The sequence below is a fragment of the Emericellopsis cladophorae genome (genome assembly GCF_022114955.1).
Source record: "Emericellopsis cladophorae strain MUM 19.33 chromosome Unknown NODE_13_length_450635_cov_117_157991, whole genome shotgun sequence".
Lineage (NCBI taxonomy): Eukaryota > Fungi > Ascomycota > Sordariomycetes > Hypocreales > Bionectriaceae > Emericellopsis > Emericellopsis cladophorae.
The window spans coordinates 189661-210274 of NW_026250938.1; the positions used below are offsets into that span (position 1 = coordinate 189661).

General features: G+C 57.0%; 9 protein-coding genes across 9 annotated transcripts; 5 read left to right on the forward strand and 4 right to left on the reverse strand.

Annotated features, from left to right (window-relative positions):
* Positions 1–304: 304 nt before the first annotated feature.
* On the forward strand, positions 305–2466 carry J7T54_001295 (V-type proton ATPase catalytic subunit A-like protein; the record flags this gene model as incomplete). The annotated part of the gene is made up of 7 exons (XM_051505256.1): positions 305–316; positions 379–427; positions 482–503; positions 559–607; positions 660–744; positions 793–2357; positions 2410–2466. 7 exons carry the CDS (start codon positions 305–307, stop codon positions 2464–2466), a joined length of 1839 nt encoding a protein of 612 aa, XP_051363294.1.
* Positions 2467–2817: 351 nt separating this feature from the next.
* On the forward strand, positions 2818–3675 carry J7T54_001296 (putative Impact family protein; the record flags this gene model as incomplete). The annotated part of the gene is made up of 1 exon (XM_051505258.1): positions 2818–3675. The coding sequence occupies one exon, from the start codon at positions 2818–2820 to the stop codon at positions 3673–3675; it is 858 nt and encodes a 285-aa protein (XP_051363295.1).
* A 102-nt stretch (positions 3676–3777) lies between these two features.
* On the reverse strand, positions 3778–5059 carry J7T54_001297 (uncharacterized protein; the record flags this gene model as incomplete). Its single annotated transcript, XM_051505259.1, has 2 exons — positions 3778–4938; positions 5036–5059. 2 exons carry the CDS (start codon positions 5057–5059, stop codon positions 3778–3780), a joined length of 1185 nt encoding a protein of 394 aa, XP_051363296.1.
* A 2199-nt stretch (positions 5060–7258) lies between these two features.
* On the forward strand, positions 7259–8467 carry J7T54_001298 (uncharacterized protein; the record flags this gene model as incomplete). Its single annotated transcript, XM_051505260.1, has 1 exon — positions 7259–8467. One exon carries the CDS (start codon positions 7259–7261, stop codon positions 8465–8467), a length of 1209 nt encoding a protein of 402 aa, XP_051363297.1.
* A 466-nt stretch (positions 8468–8933) lies between these two features.
* Positions 8934–13508, reverse strand: J7T54_001299 (Oligomycin resistance ATP-dependent permease-like protein; the record flags this gene model as incomplete). The annotated part of the gene is made up of 2 exons (XM_051505261.1): positions 8934–11274; positions 11326–13508. The coding sequence occupies 2 exons, from the start codon at positions 13506–13508 to the stop codon at positions 8934–8936; spliced, it is 4524 nt and encodes a 1507-aa protein (XP_051363298.1).
* A 1426-nt stretch (positions 13509–14934) lies between these two features.
* J7T54_001300 (uncharacterized protein) lies at positions 14935–15632 on the forward strand (the record flags this gene model as incomplete). The annotated part of the gene is made up of 2 exons (XM_051505262.1): positions 14935–15402; positions 15462–15632. 2 exons carry the CDS (start codon positions 14935–14937, stop codon positions 15630–15632), a joined length of 639 nt encoding a protein of 212 aa, XP_051363299.1.
* Positions 15633–16288: 656 nt separating this feature from the next.
* J7T54_001301 (uncharacterized protein) lies at positions 16289–17147 on the reverse strand (the record flags this gene model as incomplete). Its single annotated transcript, XM_051505263.1, has 3 exons — positions 16289–16644; positions 16868–16898; positions 17136–17147. The coding sequence occupies 3 exons, from the start codon at positions 17145–17147 to the stop codon at positions 16289–16291; spliced, it is 399 nt and encodes a 132-aa protein (XP_051363300.1).
* A 704-nt stretch (positions 17148–17851) lies between these two features.
* J7T54_001302 (uncharacterized protein) lies at positions 17852–18637 on the forward strand (the record flags this gene model as incomplete). The annotated part of the gene is made up of 1 exon (XM_051505264.1): positions 17852–18637. The coding sequence occupies one exon, from the start codon at positions 17852–17854 to the stop codon at positions 18635–18637; it is 786 nt and encodes a 261-aa protein (XP_051363301.1).
* A 306-nt stretch (positions 18638–18943) lies between these two features.
* J7T54_001303 (tRNA pseudouridine synthase-like protein) lies at positions 18944–20441 on the reverse strand (the record flags this gene model as incomplete). The annotated part of the gene is made up of 2 exons (XM_051505265.1): positions 18944–20313; positions 20381–20441. 2 exons carry the CDS (start codon positions 20439–20441, stop codon positions 18944–18946), a joined length of 1431 nt encoding a protein of 476 aa, XP_051363302.1.
* Between the last annotated feature and the right edge of the window lie 173 nt (positions 20442–20614).

Consider the following 20614-nt stretch of genomic DNA (forward strand, 5'->3'; position numbering starts at 1 on the left):
AGCACCGGCACCAGCCACAGCCACAGCGGGCCCAGCAGCACCTGGAGCGCATCGTGACCGCCCGCAGCCATTCGCAGTGGAGGAAGCTTCCGGCCTGCCTCTGCCAACCTCTCCACCGACATCACCGTCCGCGTCAACCTCAACGTCGCCTCCAGCATCCCCGTTCGCAACCTCCTCCCCTCCACTGCGGCCAGCCTCGCCGTCTCTCCGAAGCTCTACTGAATCCGTAGACGTCGAGCTCGACACCTCGGCGCCCTTTCTTCGCTCTTCTGGATCCTCATCGTCATCACAAACACCGCCCGCCATGGCTCCCAAGGTAAATGCTGGCTGTCGTCGAGGAACCCCCGCTAGTCGACCACGAGGGCTGACATGCGCCAGAACAAGAAGGCTAACGCAGCCACTGATGGCGAGGAGGCGCTCCCTAGCGGTATGTCATTTTATCCCTGGCTTTGTTGGCATTCTTATTAATAACACAATGTAGGCAAGATCTACTCCGTGTCCGGGTCAGCACTCACGAAAGCCAATGCCGAGTTTTGAGCGCAGCTAACCCCGTCGTAGACCTGTCGTTATCGCCGAGGACATGATTGGCGTGGCCATGTACGAGCTTGTGCGTCAGACATCGACACGCCGTCCAAAATCACAGACTGATTGCTTCGCAGGTCAAGGTCGGCCACGATAACCTAGTTGGTGAGGTCATTAGAATCAGCAATGACCAGGCCACCATTCAAGTCTATGAGGAGACTGGTAGGTTCTCCTGTCAGCAATTCCCTGGTTTATACTGACTGTGTCCAGCTGGTGTCACCGTCGGCGACCCTGTTGCCCGCACTGGCAAGCCTCTTTCCGTCGAGCTCGGCCCCGGTCTTCTCAACAGTATCTACGATGGTATTCAGCGCCCGCTGGCTTCCATTTCCGACTTGGCCAAGTCTATCTACATCCCCCGCGGCATCGCTGTCCCCGCCCTCGACCGCACCAAGAAGTGGGAGTTCACCCCTACCATGAAGGTTGGCGACCACATTTCGGGCGGCGATGTCTGGGGCACCGTCTTTGAGAACTCGTTCATCCACACTCACCGCATTGTGTTCCCGCCTCGCGCACGTGGTGTGATCACAAAGATCGCCTCCAAGGGTGAACACACCGTCGCCGAGAACATCCTTGAGGTCGAGTTCGACGGTACCAAGACTGAGTACCCAATGATGCAATCTTGGCCCGTCCGTGTCCCTCGCCCTTCGACAGAGAAGCTCTCTGCCGACCAGCCTTTCATTGTCGGCCAACGTGTGCTCGACGCCCTCTTTCCCAGTGTGCAGGGTGGTACTGTGGCCATCCCCGGCGCTTTCGGCTGTGGCAAGACTGTCATTTCGCAATCCGTTTCCAAGTTCTCCAACTCAGACGTCATTGTCTATGTCGGCTGTGGAGAGCGTGGTAATGAAATGGCCGAAGTCTTGAAGGATTTCCCTGAGCTGACAATTGAGGTCGACGGCCGCCAGGAGCCCATCATGAAGCGCACAACCTTGATCGCCAACACGTCCAACATGCCCGTCGCTGCTCGTGAAGCCTCCATCTATACGGGTATTACTGTAGCCGAATATTTCCGCGACCAGGGCCTCAACGTCGCCATGATGGCTGATTCCACTTCGCGTTGGGCCGAGGCCTTGCGTGAAATCTCTGGTCGTCTGGGAGAGATGCCTGCTGATCAGGGTTTCCCCGCCTACCTGTCTGCCAAATTGGCTTCTTTCTACGAGCGTGCTGGCCGCGTTCAATCGCTTGGGTCTCCTGAGCGACAGGGCAGTGTCAGCATTGTGGGTGCTGTCAGTCCCCCCGGTGGTGATTTCTCCGATCCCGTCACGAGTTCCACGCTGGGTATCGTGCAGGTCTTCTGGGGTCTCGACAAGAAGCTCGCGCAGCGCAAACACTTCCCTTCGATCAACACCAGCATGTCGTATTCCAAGTACACCAACACACTCGACAAGTTCTACGAGAAGGAGTATCCTGACTTCCCGCGTCTCCGTGACCGCGTGAAGAATCTTCTATCGGACTCGGAGGAGCTTGACCAGGTCGTCCAGCTAGTCGGAAAGAGTGCGCTGTCAGATACTGACAAGATCACATTGGACATTGCCGGTCTGGTCAAGGAAGATTTCCTGCAGCAGAACGGTTACTCGGATTACGACCAGTTCTGCCCCATCTGGAAGACGGAGTGGATGATGAAATTGATGATGGGCTTCCACGACGAGGCGCAGAAGGCCATTTCGCAGGGTCAGCACTGGAACAAGGTTCGCGACTCGACGAGCGAATTGCAGTCCAAGCTCCGCAGTCTCAAGTTCGAGGTTCCCTCGGATGGCCAGGATGTTATCAACAAGAAGGTTAGTTCCAGTCATTTGTTCGCGCGCGGACGTCACCGGCTAACGAATGCAGTACGAGGAGATTCAGCAAGAAATGACAGACAAGTTCGCAGCGGTCATGGACGAGTAGAAGGTGCGGTGTCTATTAGGTTGGCAGGCTGTTGCCGCGTGTTGTAAGCACTGTTCTATAGAGTCGGACCTCAGAAATTGTGTCCCGTCAGCATCGTCCTGACACATCGAATTGATCTGATTATTATCAGGTGGAGTAAGCCATTTGCCGTAGTCGTGCATGCTTCGATAATGGGCTGTTGCTGCGACCACTCACTAGCCCGCCATGAGGCCAATGCGTTGTGGATACGCGTTTAAAGCGTATACGAGTTTAGAGCCCCATGTGCCTCACATCTTCCCAATCCGTACAATGGTAGTACCTGATAGATACGCGGCGAGAGATCTGGCTGCTGTAGCCACCAAAGGCATCATCATGTCTGAAGAGCTCCTCGACGAGGTAGAGGCAATCAACTCCATCTACGGAGACGCCACACTCGCCCCCGCCTCCGACACAGCGAGCGATGACACTTCATCCATATACATTCTCAAGCTGCCCAATGAGGCGTCATCGCTCCGAGTCGCGTTTCCAAAGACATATCCTCACGTACCTCCCGAAGTGCTAGGCACGCATCATGCATCGGGCGGGAAGAAAGGCGCCGGAGCTAGGGATCTCGGGCTCTTTGTCGACGCCTTGAGCGAGGTGTACGAGCCTGGCATCGTATGCATCTTTGATGCGGTCGAAGCTTTCAATCGACGAGTGGAAGAGGAAGGGCAGCATGATGAGGAGGAGGAGGAAGGGGAGGACAGAGAGGTGACGCCCGAACCGAGGACGAGGGCGGAGCAGGAGGAGATTGACATTGCGAACCTACCGACGCCACCGTGGACAGTAACGGATCTCACTGTGGAGATGAAGTCGACGTTTGTGGCACACGTCGCGCCCGTGTCCTCGCCGGCGCAGGCGAGGCAGTATCTCACCCATCTTCTGTCCTCGTCGAAACAGATCCGCACGGCAACGCACAACATCTCCGCCTGGCGGATCCGCGACCCGAACAGTGGGACGAGCTGGCAGGACTGCGACGATGATGGAGAGACGGCGGCGGGTGGGCGGGTGCTGAGGCTGATGCAGATGATGGACGTCTGGGGCGTCATGGTCGTCGTGACACGCTGGTACGGCGGTGTCAAGATGGGGCCGAGACGATTCGCGGTCATCAATGGCGTTGCGAGGGAAGGGATCGTCAAGGCTGGCTACGTGGAGGAGAGAGGAAAAGACGGCAAGAAGAAGGGGAGATGAGAATAGGAAATCAATCGACTTTTCGGGCATCTGAACTAAATGACAATCAAGAGGTATCATGCGCGTGGCCAAACGCCAACCTAACCTATTTAACTCCTTCGTTCATCCATCCTTCTTCAGCAACGGTCGTAGGATATCCAGTGCTTTTCCGGCCTGTTCCTCCGGCAAAATGACCACGCCCGCCCTCGCGGTGGACAGGTAAGACAGCTCCGCGCTCGCTTCCATTTGCATATCCCTGACCAGTCTGCCGGCCACGCCGCACACGATGCCAATGATTTCGACAGGCAGTTTCACCAGATCCAAGAAGATGGGCACTTGCTTGTTGTCGGTGTCCCCGACGATGGAGTCCGCGAATAGAGGCAGGAGAGACTTGTCCAGGAGCAGAGAGGGCGGATCGCCTTGCGCCAGGGTCACCGAGATGAACTTGGGTTCCGCGACGAGAGCAGAGATCAAGCACGTGTAGAGCTTTGGGTCGACAGTATCGACCCACGTCTTTTTCCGAGGTTTGTGGCCGTTGGTGTGTCTCCCTGTGGTATGGCGGGTATCATATACCTCGTCTGTGATAGGGTCCAACTCTTTGCCCGAGCAGTGCACCAGATGTAGGTCGTCAATCACCTGGGGTAGAACACTGGTCTTCTTGAGGGTGTCGAAGGCGCGTGTCTGGACGTCAATCTCCGCTGACGACTCTAGTGGCGGTGGTGTGGTGCTCCGCTCTGGTGTGACCGTCCTGCTGCCGGCGGCGCAGTCGTTGACAAATTGGCCATGGTCCCCGCTGAGGTGCAGCCCTTTCTCCTCAAAGGCCTTGATGACCTTGTCCTTGGCCTTGGCCGGCACGAGGATGAAGTCGGAGTAGTAGGTGGAGATGAAGAAGATGGGGATGCCGGCCAGCGCGAGTGGGCTTGTCAGCTCCATGACCCTCCTGGCTGCATCCAGCCCCGCGCTGATCACGGAGAGTACTAGGTACTCATCACGGGATAGGTGTACCGTCTTCGCTTCTTTGTGCGGGAGTCTTTCCAGGGCAGGCTTGAAGATGGCCTGGGCCCATTCGGACGGACACACGAGAGATACCTCGAGGGGCGTGACGCTCACATTCAGAAAGGCGTGGTGCTGGGAGTCGTTCAGAGCGTGCCTGTGAGAACCCTCGCGTGCTGTCGCTGGGTCACTGTCGACGCATTGTGCCTGTGGCAGCAGCACGCGCAGGATGGGTTGCAGGAGAGAGGCGTAGAGAGTTGACGGTATGTGTATCAGGGTATAAGTCCCATCCTATTGGGAGTCAGCTCTCCGTTTCCATGTATCTAAGTCATGCCCGATGCCGGCGCGAGTCCGTGAGTGACGGTTGGAGGAGAGACGAGCAACTCACCAGGAAGGACACTTGAGTGTTCATCGCAATGGCCGTGGCTCGACGGCCCTGTATCTCGTATCTCTGTCGCAAATTCGACTTGTGAGGTCTGACAAGGTCCTGAGTGAGTCGATTGAAGGACTACCCTCCTCAATCTGACAAGATGTTGAGCTGCTTCTCCCGTCGGTCCTTTTAAGGTTCGTGACGCTCGGGATCAACGAGCGATGGCCTCGAGAAGAGTCACAGATTCAGGGTCTCTCGCACACTAACTTAGTTCGGTCACGCGATCCAGCAAGAGAGGTAATATTTCAATACTGTGATGTCCACAGCCCTGTGGGAAGTTGAAGGACCACGAGGGTACAAGATAGCAACGTCAAAGGAGGGGCAAGAGATAAGGAAAGCCCACCCGCACCGCGCCGCGCCAGCGTCATTTCCCGATGAGAGATTATCGTGGCTTTTGCAACAGCGGCGCAGCATCGCAGCTTGGACCATGGGCGAGGGAGGTTCGCGCATGTGCCTGACACTCGTCATAGCGGGCGGCTGCGATGCGCATCGCCCGACGTGACTGGCCAAGCTGGCGTGTTAGGTGGCATCGAGACGCCGGCACCGCGAGCTGTACGCAGTGTGAAGTGTGGGGAAAAGGGTATCGACAACGGTTGACTCGCTGCAGCCTGCAGGTTCGACAACATTCGTGTGGGGGTTGCATGGATCGCGAGGCATGACGCGAGTTGTTCAGAGACTCCGTCTCGGCCTTGGGCCGAGATGCGTCCATGAATGCATCGCTGGTGATAAGATGGATGATGTGTAGTCGAAAATGGTACATGTAGCATTCAACAGGTGCAGTTGAGCGATAGTCATTGTGGGGAATACGCCGTGACAATTACTGTGGGCGATCTGACAAGTTACGTTATAGCTCATCGCGGACTGGGCCGCCCCTGGCTGCCACCACATCCCGATATTTACCATGCAGGATGGTTTTTAATTGTCGTACAAGCCTGGCATGTCTAGTTACAGACATGGGAGGGTTCTCCTATGTTGCAGTCACTGTCCCTTGACACGGCTGCTAGCCACGCTAGTGGAAATATCGTCAGTGTAGGCCTTTTTCTATCTTACTTACACGGCACGACCACAAAGGCAACTGCTACGCATGCCTGCCAGATAGGTCAGATGCAACCAACGGACTGGATTTATTGTCGTATCCCATTTCCCATGTGTCTAACAGAAGCTGGGAATCCTAATAAACGTTTGCCGGCGTTGTGGTCTCAAAGTCCAGGGTAGGTCAGTGGTCAGCGATGCGATATCCGGTACTCTCTGGACTTGATGGGATTCACCATGTCAAGTAAAAAAATAGTTGGGATATCGCTTAATATATATGACGATTCAAAGCCTAGATATCATCCGCAAAAGGGAAATGTCGTGCTCGCTCGTATTTACCCTCCAACACGAGCAAGTGTTCGCAGCAACCGTTCGGCTGGGGCTGGGGTTGGCGCCGCTTTATGATGCAAGCAGGGATGCGTCGATCACGTTACACAAGTCTACAATTTGGTGATGCATGAAAATTCGAGTGTAAGGGGCTAAGCGATGGCTAGCACTCAGGGACGTAAAGCAGCATGCGGGACCTCCCAAATTGGGAGGATCGGTGGCCCCTTTGGCAACCGCCAAGACCAAGCCAGCCCATCCCGTGCCTTCCTTAGCATGATTAGGTGGGCCCTGGTGCTCTCAGCGCTGGGCTGGCCGCGAGAAGTCTCACTCCGCGTGCCTGTGCGTGCGTGCGTGCGCCGCTGTGCCTGTTCTGTTTCCCCTTTCCCTTTCCAACCCTCGACCAACCCGATCACGCCCTCACCCGCCCGCCCCCTGGCAGCATCAGACTAGTACCAGATTCATTCTTTTCAATTATCTGTGCCGGGCTTTTGTGAACTTTGGATGTCATTCGTTTCACCTCAGTTTCCACTTACATCTCTCTGGCAAACGATCCCGCAGCACGCTCTCGAGATCACGCGCTTTCCAAGCATCGCAACGCAGTCCCCGGAACACAGCCACGGCGACAGCCTCCCTTTGGACCAGCCCCATCGTCTCGCCAACGTCCCAGCTCCATTGCGACAGGGGAACCTCCCTCCACGATCACCCTTCTGCCAACAGGACGGGTCGGCCCACCGACACTGATCCTCCATTGTTGAGGTTGTGCTTAATCCCGAACTTGAGGAACGACACGACGCCCAAGATACACTCTGCGCAGCCGCAATCATGCGTCTCCGCGTACAAATGCCGAGGCGGCGATATGCTCTAGCGACTGTCGCTGCCTCAGGTGCTATGCTCGCTGTGAAGCCTGTCTTCGCCCAAAACAATGGCGGCAACGACAACGACAACGACAACGATGATAACGACCAGAGCAGTGGTGGAGCGGACTCACCGGCGTCCGAGACTCAAGAAGATTCGGCACCAGAGTCAACAGCAGAGCCAGCGTCGGAAACGACGGATGAACCCGCAGCTGAACCCACCAGCACCGAGGACGAGCCAGAGACCACTGCTGAACCCGAATCAACGGCCACCGAAGAAGAAGAAGAGCCCACCAGCACGGCAGAGGAAGAGCAGACATCGATCACAGAGGAGCCTACCGAAACCACGACAGCGGCCGACAACGAGGACGGGACGACCCAGTTCGGAGGCGGTATCACTGGAGGCCCAACGCTCACCCGCGGATTTGGTATTCCAGAGTATCCTGCTGCGACTGTCCCTCCGACGTACCATGCTCCGTTCATGCACCATTCGAAAGCCCCTGATGGTACCGTCTTCATCATTGTTGGCGCCATTTTGGGCGCCTTCGGACTTGGCATCCTTCTCTGGCGTTTGATCGGGGGCCTGCTGCTCCATCGATCCGTCGAGCGTGCCGCTATGGCACAGCACGACGCGAACAGCAAGGCTGGCTTTCCGGCACCTCCTGCTCCGTTTTACAAGTACACCGACCAGGGGTCCAACATGTCCCTTAGCGGTGGCGCTGCTGCTGGCCGTGGTGCTCGCCGAACAAACCGCGGCCCGACCCCTTCTGCAAACCCAAGCCACTCGAACCTGTTCTTTTCGCCAACTGCTGCCGGCACGGGCAGTACTGGCAATCGCAGCTCGACATTCCTCCCCTCTGGTTTCTACGCTGCAGGGGGTAACGCTGGGGGCGCGAACCACACTCACTCCATCAGCTTGACAAACCTGCGGCCAGATTCGCGGGGCCATGGCGCCGCGCGTAACATGACCGGCCCTTCGCCTCCCGACTCCCCATCATTCGCTGCTCGCCGAGACATCAGCGCATCGACGCTCAACCGCCCGAGCAGCCAACGGGCGCCCAGTGCCTACCTCGACGATTTGCTGGCTGACGATCCGGGCGCGCTGCCGCCCCCGCACATGCCCCCGTCGACTGGACCACGCCACTCGAACCTGGGCCCTGGGTCGAACCGATTTTGAGCTTGACGAGCAACAAATCGGGGGCACAGTGCATCTCATTTAGGAGCATGGTTGATTTGAACATTGAGTGTGAATTCGGCGTCAAGGACGGTTGGCATAAGATCCAAAGGAAACGCGTTCATTTGGCATAGGGTGTGCCTCTTGCTTAATAACAGACTTGGAAGCGGTGGCATCCTATCGTTGTGTGTTCGCCAGCGGGATCAAGACAACGGGCATCGCCCAGTCTGGCACATGAGGCTGCCCCTAGTACATATTCTACCTCGTATGCGCATTGATAGTATAATTTGCCGCAACAGCGACTCTTTTTGTTTTAGCGAGTGCACGCCTTGTTCGAAGTGGCCTTTATGGATGCCTTTTGAAATCTACCATATATGCCATGGCCAAAAATGTAACGTCTGCATGAGTACCCCGTGACCAAAACGCCAACAAACACGCTCATATACATTGACACAATGTCAATCCCACATCAGGTGGTGCCGCTGGCAGAGGAACTGGCGGCCGCGCCGTCAAAACCCATCATCTCCTCACGGGCCCCCTTGATATCTTCCAAGCGGATGCCGCTTCGCTCACACATGCCTCGGAAGATACCACCCTCCTTCTTCCACAGCTCGAGGGGGCTGTCCAGCTCGGCGATCCGGCCCGCGTCCATGACGCAGATGCGGTCGTAGCCGACAATGGTCCGCAGACGATGCGCGATGCACAGCAGGGTCTTTCCGCGGAAGCCCGTGGCGATAGTGTTCTGGATCTTGGCGTCGGTCTCCATGTCGACGGAGGAAGTGGCCTCGTCGCAGACGATGATCTGGGAGCCGCGGACCAGGGCACGCGCGAGAGCCATGAGCTGGCGCTGGCCGAGGGAGAAGTTGAGACCATCCTCTTCGACGGTAGTGTCGAGACCGATGCGGGATATATCCTTGGCCTCGTCACTGACCTGCTCGGTCGGGTTGGGCAGGGCCGCGTGGTCGGCGGGGATGAGATCAGCCTGGCGGAGGGCCGACCAGAGCTCGAGGTCCGTGTGCTCGTTGAAGGGGTCCAGGTTGGTGCGGACGGTTCCCCGGAACAGCGTTGGGTCTTGCGGGATGATGGCCAGGCGTGACCGCAGATCGGCGAGACCAATGGTGGAGATGTTGAGGCCATCAATGGTGATGCAGCCCCCCGAGATCTCGACCAGACGGAAGAGCGTGCTCATAATGGAGGACTTGCCGGCGCCGGTGCGTCCGACGATGCCGATGCGCTCGCCGCCACGGACGTGCATCGACAGACCGGACAGCACGAGCGGGAGGTTCTCGCGGTAGCGCATCTCGACATTTTCAAAGATGATCTCGCCCTTTTCGGGCCAGGAGGGGCGGACCTCGACGGTGTGCAGCGGCGCCTCCTCCTCGAGGGAGGTTCCGTAGTAGCGCAGACGCTCGACGGCGTTCATGCCGTTCTCCACCTCGGCCAGCTGACGCACACCAAACTGGAGCATCTGGACAATGGCCAGGATGTAGGACAAGACGAGGCCCGCAATGGCTGGGTTGACGTCGAAGCGCGAGGTGACGACGAGGATGCCGACGGTGAAGACCAGGGCGTTGCCGATGCAGTCGACACGGATGGAGAGCCAGCGCTGGTTCGAAAAGGTGAGGTAGTACGCTGCGTTCATCTCGTCAATGGAGGCGCGGAGCTCGGTGACGAAACGCTGCTTGAGCCCGTAGGCCTTGATGGAGGCGACGCCGCTGAGGCCCTCGCCAAACTTGGCAAAGACGTGCGACCGCAGGACAGACTCGTAGCGCTTGACCTCGCGCGCTGAGGCGCGGTAGTAGGAGGCGGCCAGAACGAAGAGGATGTACAGGGGCACGAGGGCGACGGCGAAGAAGTGGAAGAAGGCGATGATGAGGGCAAAGATGGAGGTGACCATGGCGATGGTGAAGGAGTACATGCGGATGGCATCCGTCAGGTTGTTGTCCATGACGTCGACGTCACGGGAGAAGCGGTTCGTGATGCGGCCGAGGGGCGTGGTGTCGAAGAAGGCCATGGGGGCGCGGAGCACGCGCGTGACGGCGTCGCGCAGCATGATCTTGGACGCGGTGGTGCCGATGACGGACAGGTAGACGGAGAAGGCGTACATGAGGATGGCCTGCGAGGCGCCGAGGGCGGCGTAGATGCCAATGTAGGTGCCGTTGTTGAGGCCGAACTTGTCCGACGTCCAGTAGGAGAGCCAGAGCGAGGTGATGATGTTGGCTCCCTGGGATAGGAGCAGCAGGAAGACGGCAAACGGGGCGTTCCAGATGGAGCCCGAGGCGCGGGCGTACGCCGCATACACGGACCAGGGCACGCTGGCCTGGGCGCGCTCTTCCTGCTGCATGAGGGCGCCGCCCTTCTTCTTGGTCTTCTTCTCGCCCTCGTCAGCGTCCTCCTCCTCCTCATCGGCCTTCTTGTCCTCCTTCTTCTCCACCGCGGTGGTCTCCATCAGGACCTGGAAACCCTTGTGGTCGCGCATCAGCGCCTCAAAGGTGTCGACGGCCTGGATTTTGCCGTTCTCCATCCAGACAATGCGGTCACAGCGGTTCAGGACCCAGAGCTGATGCGTAGCCAGGATACGGCACTTGTCGCCCAGGAGACCAAGGATGGCGTTATCGAAAATGTGGCGACCAACGTGGGCGTCGACAGCAGAGAGAGGGTCGTCCATGAGGATAATGTCCGAGTCGAAGTAGATGGCGCGAGCAATGTTCAGACGTTGCTTCTGACCACCAGAGATGGTGATGCCACGCTCACCAATTTCGGTCTGGTCACCGTTGGGCAGCATCTCCAGATCAGCTGCGAGAGCGCAACTACACAGGGTTAGCGGTGATGCCTTCACTGTAGGGTGTATGTACACTTACGCCTCGACGACCCTCTGGTACCAGGCCCTGTTCAGCGGCTTGCCGAAGATGATGTTGTTGCGGACGATCGTGTTCTGGATCCACGCGTATTGAGGGCAGAAGGCCTTGGACGCACCAAAGGTGACATCGCCGCCAGTCTTCCGCATATCGCTCGCCAATGCACCGAGAAGTGAACTCTTGCCGCTGCCGACGCCACCGATGACGGCGATTAGCTCGTTGCGTTCCACGGCAAGGTTCAAGTCTTGCAGCTTGAATGGCTCTCGTTCTTCGTTCAGGGTGCTCTCCTCGCCAGAGGATCCAGGCCGCCCGTCACCGTTACCGGCTGCCGCCTGGGACTTGGAAGCGGCCTTCCCGCTCGTTTTGGCAGGGGTGCCCTTCTTCTTGTCCTTCTCGGTCTTCTCGTCGGTGTCCTGGACGGGGCTCTTCTCCCACGTGAAGGAGGCATGGTCGAGCTTGATGGCATGCTTGGAATCATAATCGGTGATAAAAGTATCCTCCTGCTCCTCCTCCACCAGGAACTCTTGGATTCGCTTCATGGACGACCAGGCATCAATGGCTTGGCCAAGCACGAGCGGCATGATGTTGAGGGGAATACGCAGACCATTGAACAAGGCCAGAGACGAGAAGATCTCGGCGGCCGGCAGGTTGGGGTTGGTCAAGGAGTACGAAATGAAGGAAAGCATCGAAGCGAAGATGGGCAACGACATACCAACGGCGTTGATGGCGTTTCGAATCGCCAACAGAATCTGAATGGCGTGAATCTCCTTGCCACGATACTCGGCCAGGCGTTTCATGAAGGCTTCCTCCCAACCAAAGAATTTGACGAAGCGGACGGACTGAATGATCTCCTGTGTGAGGGAGACACGCTGATCCGTGATCTTGTTGATGGCCTTGCGCCGGCGGAACAGGCTTCGAATCGCCATGGTCAGCAAGGGCGCTCCAATGACGAGGAGACCGAAACCAGCGAGGGCATTGTAGGACAAGTTGACGAGGAGCAAGGCCAGGGTGATGAGCAGAGCCACGGGGGAGGTCCAGATCATGTGGAACATGGCGGACGCCTGGTCGATGCGGTAGGTGTCAACACTCATGAGGTTGACGATGCGGCCATTGCCCCAGCCCAGACCGTCCGACTCTGGCTGCTGAACCTTCTTCCCTTTGCCCTTTTTGTCTTTCCTGGCCTCGTCCTTTTCGGCCGCAGCAGCGAGCAGATTCTTCCCCGAGTCACCGGCGCGAGCGCGACCAGAGAGGACCATGGCTTTCTCGTAGATGGCACCAATGAGCACACCTCTGGCCTGCCCGCCCACCATCATGCCATTGAAGATGAAGTGGTTGATGCCCAGACTCTGGAGTATCTGCATGACCGTCACGCCAATGGTGAGGCCGATGCCATTGCCGATTGGGGGCGCTTCGCGATCGCTGCGCTGGGCGATCCAGGCATCTGTCGCGAACTGGATGAGATAGCGCAGCACAAATGGGGCGGTGACCTGGAGAATCGTCGCGAGGAGCGCGGCAAGACCGCCAATCCAGAACTCCCAGAAAAAGGTCTCGTGCAGGGCCTTCCACAGCGGATGCATGTCGCCCTTTTGCACGTGGTGGTGGAAGCTCTCGCGGAATTTGGCCGTCAAAGGATCAGCGCCTCGGGCCGGGTTCACGCTCCAGATGTCACCTTGCTCCAGCTGGCGTTTGTAGCCGGTCGTCATCAGAGGTGTCATCCAGCTAAATGTCAATCGGCTCCAGAAACCAGCCTTGGCCTCGCGCGAGACCTCGCGCTCCTCGGGCAGCGGAGGAATGCCGCCCCATCGCAAGGGGTTCAGCTTCCTGTACCAGGGGCGGTCGACAGGCTTGTGAGGCACCGGAACCCTGGCGGACACGGCGCTCCGGTCGGTCGCATAGCTTTTCGTCTGCTCTAGACGGCTGGGTCTGGTGATGGCCTCGACATCATGCGCGGACGAGTTGCTGTCGCTCTGCAACCCTGGGTCCGCCCCGTGGGTTGTGTCGTGCTTCTCGGTGAAAGCCGTGCCGAGACCGGAAGAGCTCTCGCCATCTTCATGTTGTTTCTGTCTCAGTTCGTCGAGATCCTCTGGCGAACTTTCGTCGCGACTGTACGTCGGCTCGAGTGCTGACACGGCGACGTCGTCCGGTGGTTGTGGGGTGTTCTTGTCCGTGCCTGGCGGTGCAGACATTGTCGGTTGGGGGGGTGAGAGGCGCGCGCAGCTGCGCGGCGCTGGGACGTTGGACCTGGACCTGGCTGTGTCGGATTTTGGCGATGCTGGGGTCCAGTCTCAGGTAGCACAGCAGGGACAACCACAAGCAAGGCTGGCTGTCGCTGGGAGATGTAGTTGAATAAGTGAGAGGCGGATACGGAGCGGACACAAAGTGGATTACGCAAAGGACAGGCAAGAGATGGAGCGATGATGGCTACAGGTGCAGGTGCAGGCAGTTTTACGTCTTCCATGACCGGATTCCATCCTCCATCTGGGCTCTTACAAATGGCCCAGCGGGATTCGACATGATGACCAGGGTCTGCCTGCAGGCACTTCTGCTGTTAATAAATCCCTAACTATCCGTACCTAACGTTAGTACCAACAAATTCAACAACGAAGAAGCAATGCTGATCTCCGCGTAGTCTTAGCGTCACCAGAGCCGCATCACTCATGGTCTCCTGCGTGCGTATTAATAATGGAGCGCAAACCTACCTGCCTACCAAGGCTGCCTGTGGCGCACTGACAAGCATATGGTGGACGCGGATTTTAGAAATGCGATCCCCGGAAATGGCCCCATCGTGATCGGTTCCTCGGCACCCTAGCCTTTGGGTATACGGCATTGGTTCTACTCAGCTCCGAATCCCGTTCCTCTTGGTCTAAGTTCTGGTGGAAAGTCTCCAGACCAAGCACCGCTGGTTATCTGTGTTTGACATCATGGATCCTCCCATTGTGTCTTTTTCTACTGGCTTGCTTTTTTCTTTCTTTTTGTACTCATTTCACTTGCAATTGTGGCAGCTCCAAAACATGGACGGGTGTACGTAGCCTTGACTCAATGACTCTTCGCCCGGAAACTTGGACCACAGGCAGCCCCCTCTTAGCTCGGACTTCGCATCTTTACCGCTAATTACGGAGTTATCACCGTAGTCAGCGACTAGTGGATCTCGCTTCCGAGTCCGAGAGGTCTCCTCAGACTGGACCAAAGTCCGCTCGCCGTTTCGCAACCGAGCGTCAGACCTTTTGTCGTACATGTAACCTACGTATGCAATCAACCGACAATGTGAGACAGCATCGAAATCGATCGCTCAGTGGCTTGAGCTCTTGCGCATCTTTACAAACATGTGACTTGACACTGCTGGGTTAAATTATTTGAGGTTCCTTGGAGCTTTTCTCCTACACCTTTAGCATCTAGACTCTCATACTGTAGGTTAGCCTAAATCGTGCGGCCGCCGCCATGGCCGCGCTTATCGATAAAGTGGTGGGTTGCGATGGCCGCGATTTTCCTGGCAGCAAAGCTTCATGCAGCCGGTCCCCGACCAAACAACAAGGCTCTTTGCTCGTCTTCAACAGTCACGAAACCCAGACTCCCCAAGCTAGCGTGCAGTCTCCGAAAGCAAGAGACCCCACAATGGCTGCCAGCGTACCATCGACAGCCCTGCCTGGCGCAATTCTTGGATCGACGTCACGATTCAACGCCGGTGCTGGCACTCATATCTACGAAGGCCAGGTAGTCTCTTCGCTCATGGGGCATGTCGCCGTGGCACAGCCCGTCAAGCCTGCAGGCCCGGCGAAGCGGCTAAACAAGATCACTTCAAAGGACGCTAGGAACGACAATGGCGCCTCCTTGGCTACCCTATCGGTCACGCGGCACGGCCAGAAACGAGAGGTCTTGCCGGATGTTGGCAACATTGTGCTCGCCAAAGTACTGCGGTTGATGCCCCGGCAAGCAATTGTGATTATCCAACAGGTCGGTGACACGGTCCTGCAAACAGAGTGGCAGGGTGTCATCCGCACGCAGGACGTGAGGGCTACCGAGAAGGACAAGGTCAAGATATACGAATCGTTCCGACCTGGGGATATCGTCAAGGCGCAGGTGGTAAGTCACTGCGAGAACACCCTAGTAGAACAGGAACACCACTAACGCAAACCACGTAGATCTCACTTGGCGACCAGGCCAACTACTATCTCTCTACAGCTTCCAACGAGCTTGGCGTGATCATGGCCACGAGTGACGCAGGCAATGACATGGTGCCCGTCAGCTGGAAAGAATACAAGGATCCCGAGACTGGATCTACCGAATTGCGCAAGGTTGCCAAGCCGAACTGAGCAATTGTTTGTGCTCGTCGCATCCGCGACGACGCGCAGATTGTCGACTTTACATGATACCCACGCAATTCGATCAGCGACTCCTTGTAGCTGAGAGACGAAGGGACCAATCGAACATCGCCAGAATTAGGACGATTTCCAACTACCGCGCACGTCGGTATGCTACCGGGGCCGCCGTTTGTTGCCACTAAAGTGCCAAAGATGCCATGCTGGGGCGACGTCTACCGTAAAAGTCCATCCAAGCTTTTCAGCGCCGAGCCCAAGCCTTTCAGGTGCTTTAACCAGAGCAAGCCAATGTTTTGGATGCGTCTATCTCAGGCGATGCTCTCACAGCGGCTGCACCTCGCAATGAGACTGGCATTCGTCTTGTCGTCGAGGATTTGGTCGGCGTCTTCATGGCTACAACAACCAATCTCAATGCTCATCTTTTGCATGGTGCAGTGGCCGCGGAATCCATCCCTGAGAGCGGCTCCAGGCCTGGTTAGCTACATGGCTTATCGAATACAAGATCTTACGAATGACGCGCATAATACTTGTAGTGAGCTATCCTGCGGGTTCGATGAAACGGGTCCTCTGACTCCGCCAGACTGGACTTCTTTTGCCTTCAAGTGCCGATCAGTCTCCAAGTGACTCGACACTCACTGATTGTCAGCTGCCTACTGCTCTGCAGCCTGCCTCTCCTGCTCGCGTTTGGCCATGTGATTCGTGGTCTCCTCACACACCTCCCCTGGGCCGCTGTAGACATATTCATAGTGAGGCAAGTGGACGCCGTCCGGCACACGCGACCCGTCAAAGGGAAGATCAGCCATGATCCACTGCAGGGCCAGCCAGTTTGTCTCCAAGTCATAGCCCTGTTTCTCGACAAAGTGGACCACAAAGTGGCTCTTCTTCTCGGGGATCTCACAATACACGTATCCAGGTGCGTGTCTTCGAAGAGCCTTGTGGCATTCCTCGGCCTGAGCCTTGTCCTTGCACCAAAAGGCGATATGCACCTTTTGTTCGTAGGTAAGATCTGTCTCAGCTTGACATCTGGTCAGCCTTACTATATAGGAAACCTGGCAAGGTTCAGTCGCTGGCTCACACATGGTAGAAAACGTTCGGCTGCCGGAATTTGTCGCTGTCCTGTTTTGTTTGTTGCTGAAGTATATCTTTGTCTGGACCTGTGGATTGCTCGATGGTCGGGGGCTTGCCCTGGGGCAGAGATATGTCGTCCGAGTCATCTTGACTTAACCCACGTTCTTGTGTGACCATGACGCATGCCGCGCTCTTGTATTCGTGAGACAGCAAGCATTGGTCAGTTCATCAGGCTTGCTTATCCAGTCGTCTGGGAGTTGTCATCGCACGAGCCGAGAAGGAGTTGTACATGTATTAGTTGAGTGATAGTACTTGACTTGTGTACTTACATTCACCAGTGAATAAGAAGTAAGGCATGCACTCGTTGAGGAAGTGTTAATTGATGGCTTGTCAATTCGCGAAGACCTGCCTCCTCACAATCACACATACCTTAGCCGCCATTCCCCTAAGGCGTGAGACGTTTTCTTGATTAACAGTAGTCAATGGGGGATCGGTGGACCAAGTGTCCCACTTGCCTCGTGGGACACGGCGATCCTCGAGGGCGAAATGGGCCGGGTCAACCACCGCTTCAAAGAAGCGATTCACCCTGATACTTCGACTAGAAAGCTGACCAGCAGCTCTTTGCAAGGTCAATCGCTCGGCATGACTCCACAAAGTGGCATAGGCAACAACAGGGGTCCACGTCGATCTATGTGAGTGCTTGGTCGCGATAGTCCAGATCGGGAAAGGTGATGATTAACGGATCTCCTAGGCGTCTTGGCCCTATTAGGAACATGAGGACTGAGACGCCCGTACTGCCATGCAGCAGCATTGCTGGGCCTGCGAGCCAGTCCATCATGTCAAACGACATTGATCCTGATGGAAGGTTTCTCGTCAGAGTCATGGAGTTGATTGCGCAAAGTGCTGTACCGTCAGTAAGGTACTTTGGCCTAGCCTCATTCGTGGCTGGACAATCTCCCACATTCCACCGGCATTCGGACTCGGTGCACCCACTTCTCGTGGCACGGTAAAACTCAACATTTCTCTCAGCCTATTCAATCAGCAAGTACATAAGCGCGTGTCACGTCGAATCACCTCGGTCAGCGAGGCGCTTTGTTCCCCTCGAGAACCCCGCGCAGGTAATGTCGACGACAGCGGTCGTGACCATGGCCAACACCGCCACCTCACCGACGACCATGACACAGATGGCGATGACAGCGTCTGGCCCTGAATCCCACTGCCCGTCCCGTGGCGACGCCTTCCCGCCGTCCGTCGAGCAGACGTCTCTCCATCTTGCGCAGGCACAGGCCCGCATTGCCGACCTCGAAGCCCAAGTCCGACACCTCAACCAGAAGGCGGCGGCCGCCGTCAACCGATGGGCCGGCTACGAGGAGGAGCTGCAAAGGCTCAGGGCACAAGGGGAGGAAGGATCACCACCACCTCCGCCGCCCCCGAAGAACGAAACCGGAGAGAACAAGCGCACCTCGGGTGGGATACTGGCCTCAGGCACAAACAGGCTCTCCGTGCTGCTCAGCCGAAACAAGTCCTCCCCGAACCTGAAAAATGATGCTGCTGCTGCTGCGGTGGCGCGCCCGCCGGGCTTTGAAACAGAGAAGCTTCTGCACGCTCTCAAGCGGGAAATCTCGCTGCGCAAGGAGGCAGAGGGCAAAGTGGCGGCTACGAGCAGGGAAGTAGAGGAGTTGAGCGTCAGCTTGTTTGAGCAGGCCAACGAGATGGTCGCCGAAGAGCGACGGGCCAGAGCAAAGCTCGAGGAACGCGTCAGCGAGCTGGAGAGGAGAGACAAGGAGAAGACGCGGCGGTTCGAGAAGCTGGAGGGAGCGATGGCGCAGATTGAACGGGTGAGGGCACTGCTGGAGGAAACGGAACCGCAGATGGATGATGTCGTTGCCACTATTCCGCAGCAAGCCGACACTGTTGTTGTTGTTGCTTGAAAGCCGTGACGACTTATGAGACGATGAGGTACGAAGGAGGTTCAAGGGAGCTCAACGACCAGATTTGGATCGGTAGCGTTGGTTTGAAGTACGATATTGACCTCATATGACTTGCTTGGGTAGATTATGGAGTTGAGAACAGCAGTTTTGAGGTCTACCTCTAAATCCACGCGCCTAGCCATCAAGTATAGCCATACAATAAGTGCATACATGTACATATGCCACATGACGCCGCGATGCCCATGCTCCATAAACGCCTGCCCATGATCCCGCCTATTCAGCTGTATAGTAGAGGCCCGATGTCTTCTAGTCTTCGATGCCATTCCAGGACTTCTCATCCTCCTCTGTATTGGTGACTGAGTTTCTTCGAACTTGCACCTTGCGCGGTGGAGAAGCGCTGGTTCGTGTGGGGGGTGACTTTCTCTTCTCCGAAGTGTGTGCGGGCTTGGGCGAGCTGCGCTGGTCCGCCTTTGAGGCCTTCTTTGCTTCGCCATCGACAATGGGGAGGTCTTCCGACGGTTCGCCATTCCAGCGTGCGAGCATGTTCAGCACCTTTGGACCCCAAACCGCTTCGCCCTTTGCGAGGTCGGTGTATTCAAGACAGTTGACTCCACCCACTGTAAAGTCGCTCTGGCGGATGCGGTCCAGCTCGGCCATCAGACCAGCCGAGCCGAGCTTCATCCCAAGATCGTGGCAGAAACTGCGTACATAGTAGCCAGACGACACGGTCATGCGGATCTTGCAAGCGGCGGGGCCCTTGTCTGTCCACGGCGGAGGCGTGTCTGCCGATACCTCGGGTATGTCCACGTCGCCCTTTCGACGCTCGCCGCCTTTCTTGGCTTCAGGCATCTGGCCCAAGGCACCCGACATCATCGGCGGCTCCCTCCCGTTCTGGCGGCGTTTCGACGGGGCTTCCCGGATCAGAGAATCCTGTCGCTGTTCAAATTCGCGTTTGAAGTTCTCGTGGGCCGCCACGGCCTCGTCTTCCTCCACCTTCTCCTCGGGCGTCAGCTTCTTGCCGGTCTCTTGCGCCTTCTTGACGTTCCAGACTTGCTCCGCCAGATTGCGCTCTGCAGCTTCTGCCTCTTCCGTGGGCCACCGATGAGGGTGCTCCCCAGGTTCGTACCATTCGACCAGATCCATCTGCTTCACCTCGACCTCGCGGCTCGCAATCTCGCGGGGAATCGGCTTGCCTTCGCGGGCATATTCGTAGAGAGGCTTGCCATTCATCTTGAGTGCCGAGTATAGTGGTGGGACTTGATTTTGCCAGCCCCTGAAGCTGTCCAGCGCCTCCTCGACCTTCTCGCGCGTGATGTGTTCATATGGTCGCTTTGTCAGAATGCGCCCGACTCGATCGTAGGTATCTGTGCTCGCACCAAAGAGGACCACTGTTTCGTACGTCTTGACGCACCCCAGAAACTGGGAGAGATCCTTTGTGCCAGACCCAATGCCTAGGATCAGTACACCCGTCGCCAGGGGATCAAGTGTCCCCCCATGTCCAATCTTGAGCTTTTGGGCTTGTCGCAGCCTCTGGGGCTTGATGCGGGTGCCCCCATTGTTCTTTAGTTTTGCGAGTTCGGCCGAGATAACTGGCTTGAATACGGCGGTATCGCTGAACGCTTCTTGGCAGTCACGAATGACTTGGGCGGAACTAAGTCCCCGGGGCTTGTTGATGGCTAGATTCGGTTGTCAGTTCCCTACAGCTCGACTCGACCACAAGTACGCGCGGGGGGATAGACGTACCCAAGCAGCCTTCGCGGACAACCTCAGAAGCCATCCTGAAGAGGTCCTTTGCCGATCGCATACGAGCTCCGATCCAATGTCGGGAAGGAGGCAGCAGCACTAAGCCGCGCGCGAGCACGAGAGGAAGAAGCCGCGAACGATGGATTGGAATTGGAAAGTCGCTACGGACTTTCACCGATGCTGGGAGATCGCAGGCATGAGTTGAGCCCTCGTGCTGCCAGGATGTATTATATC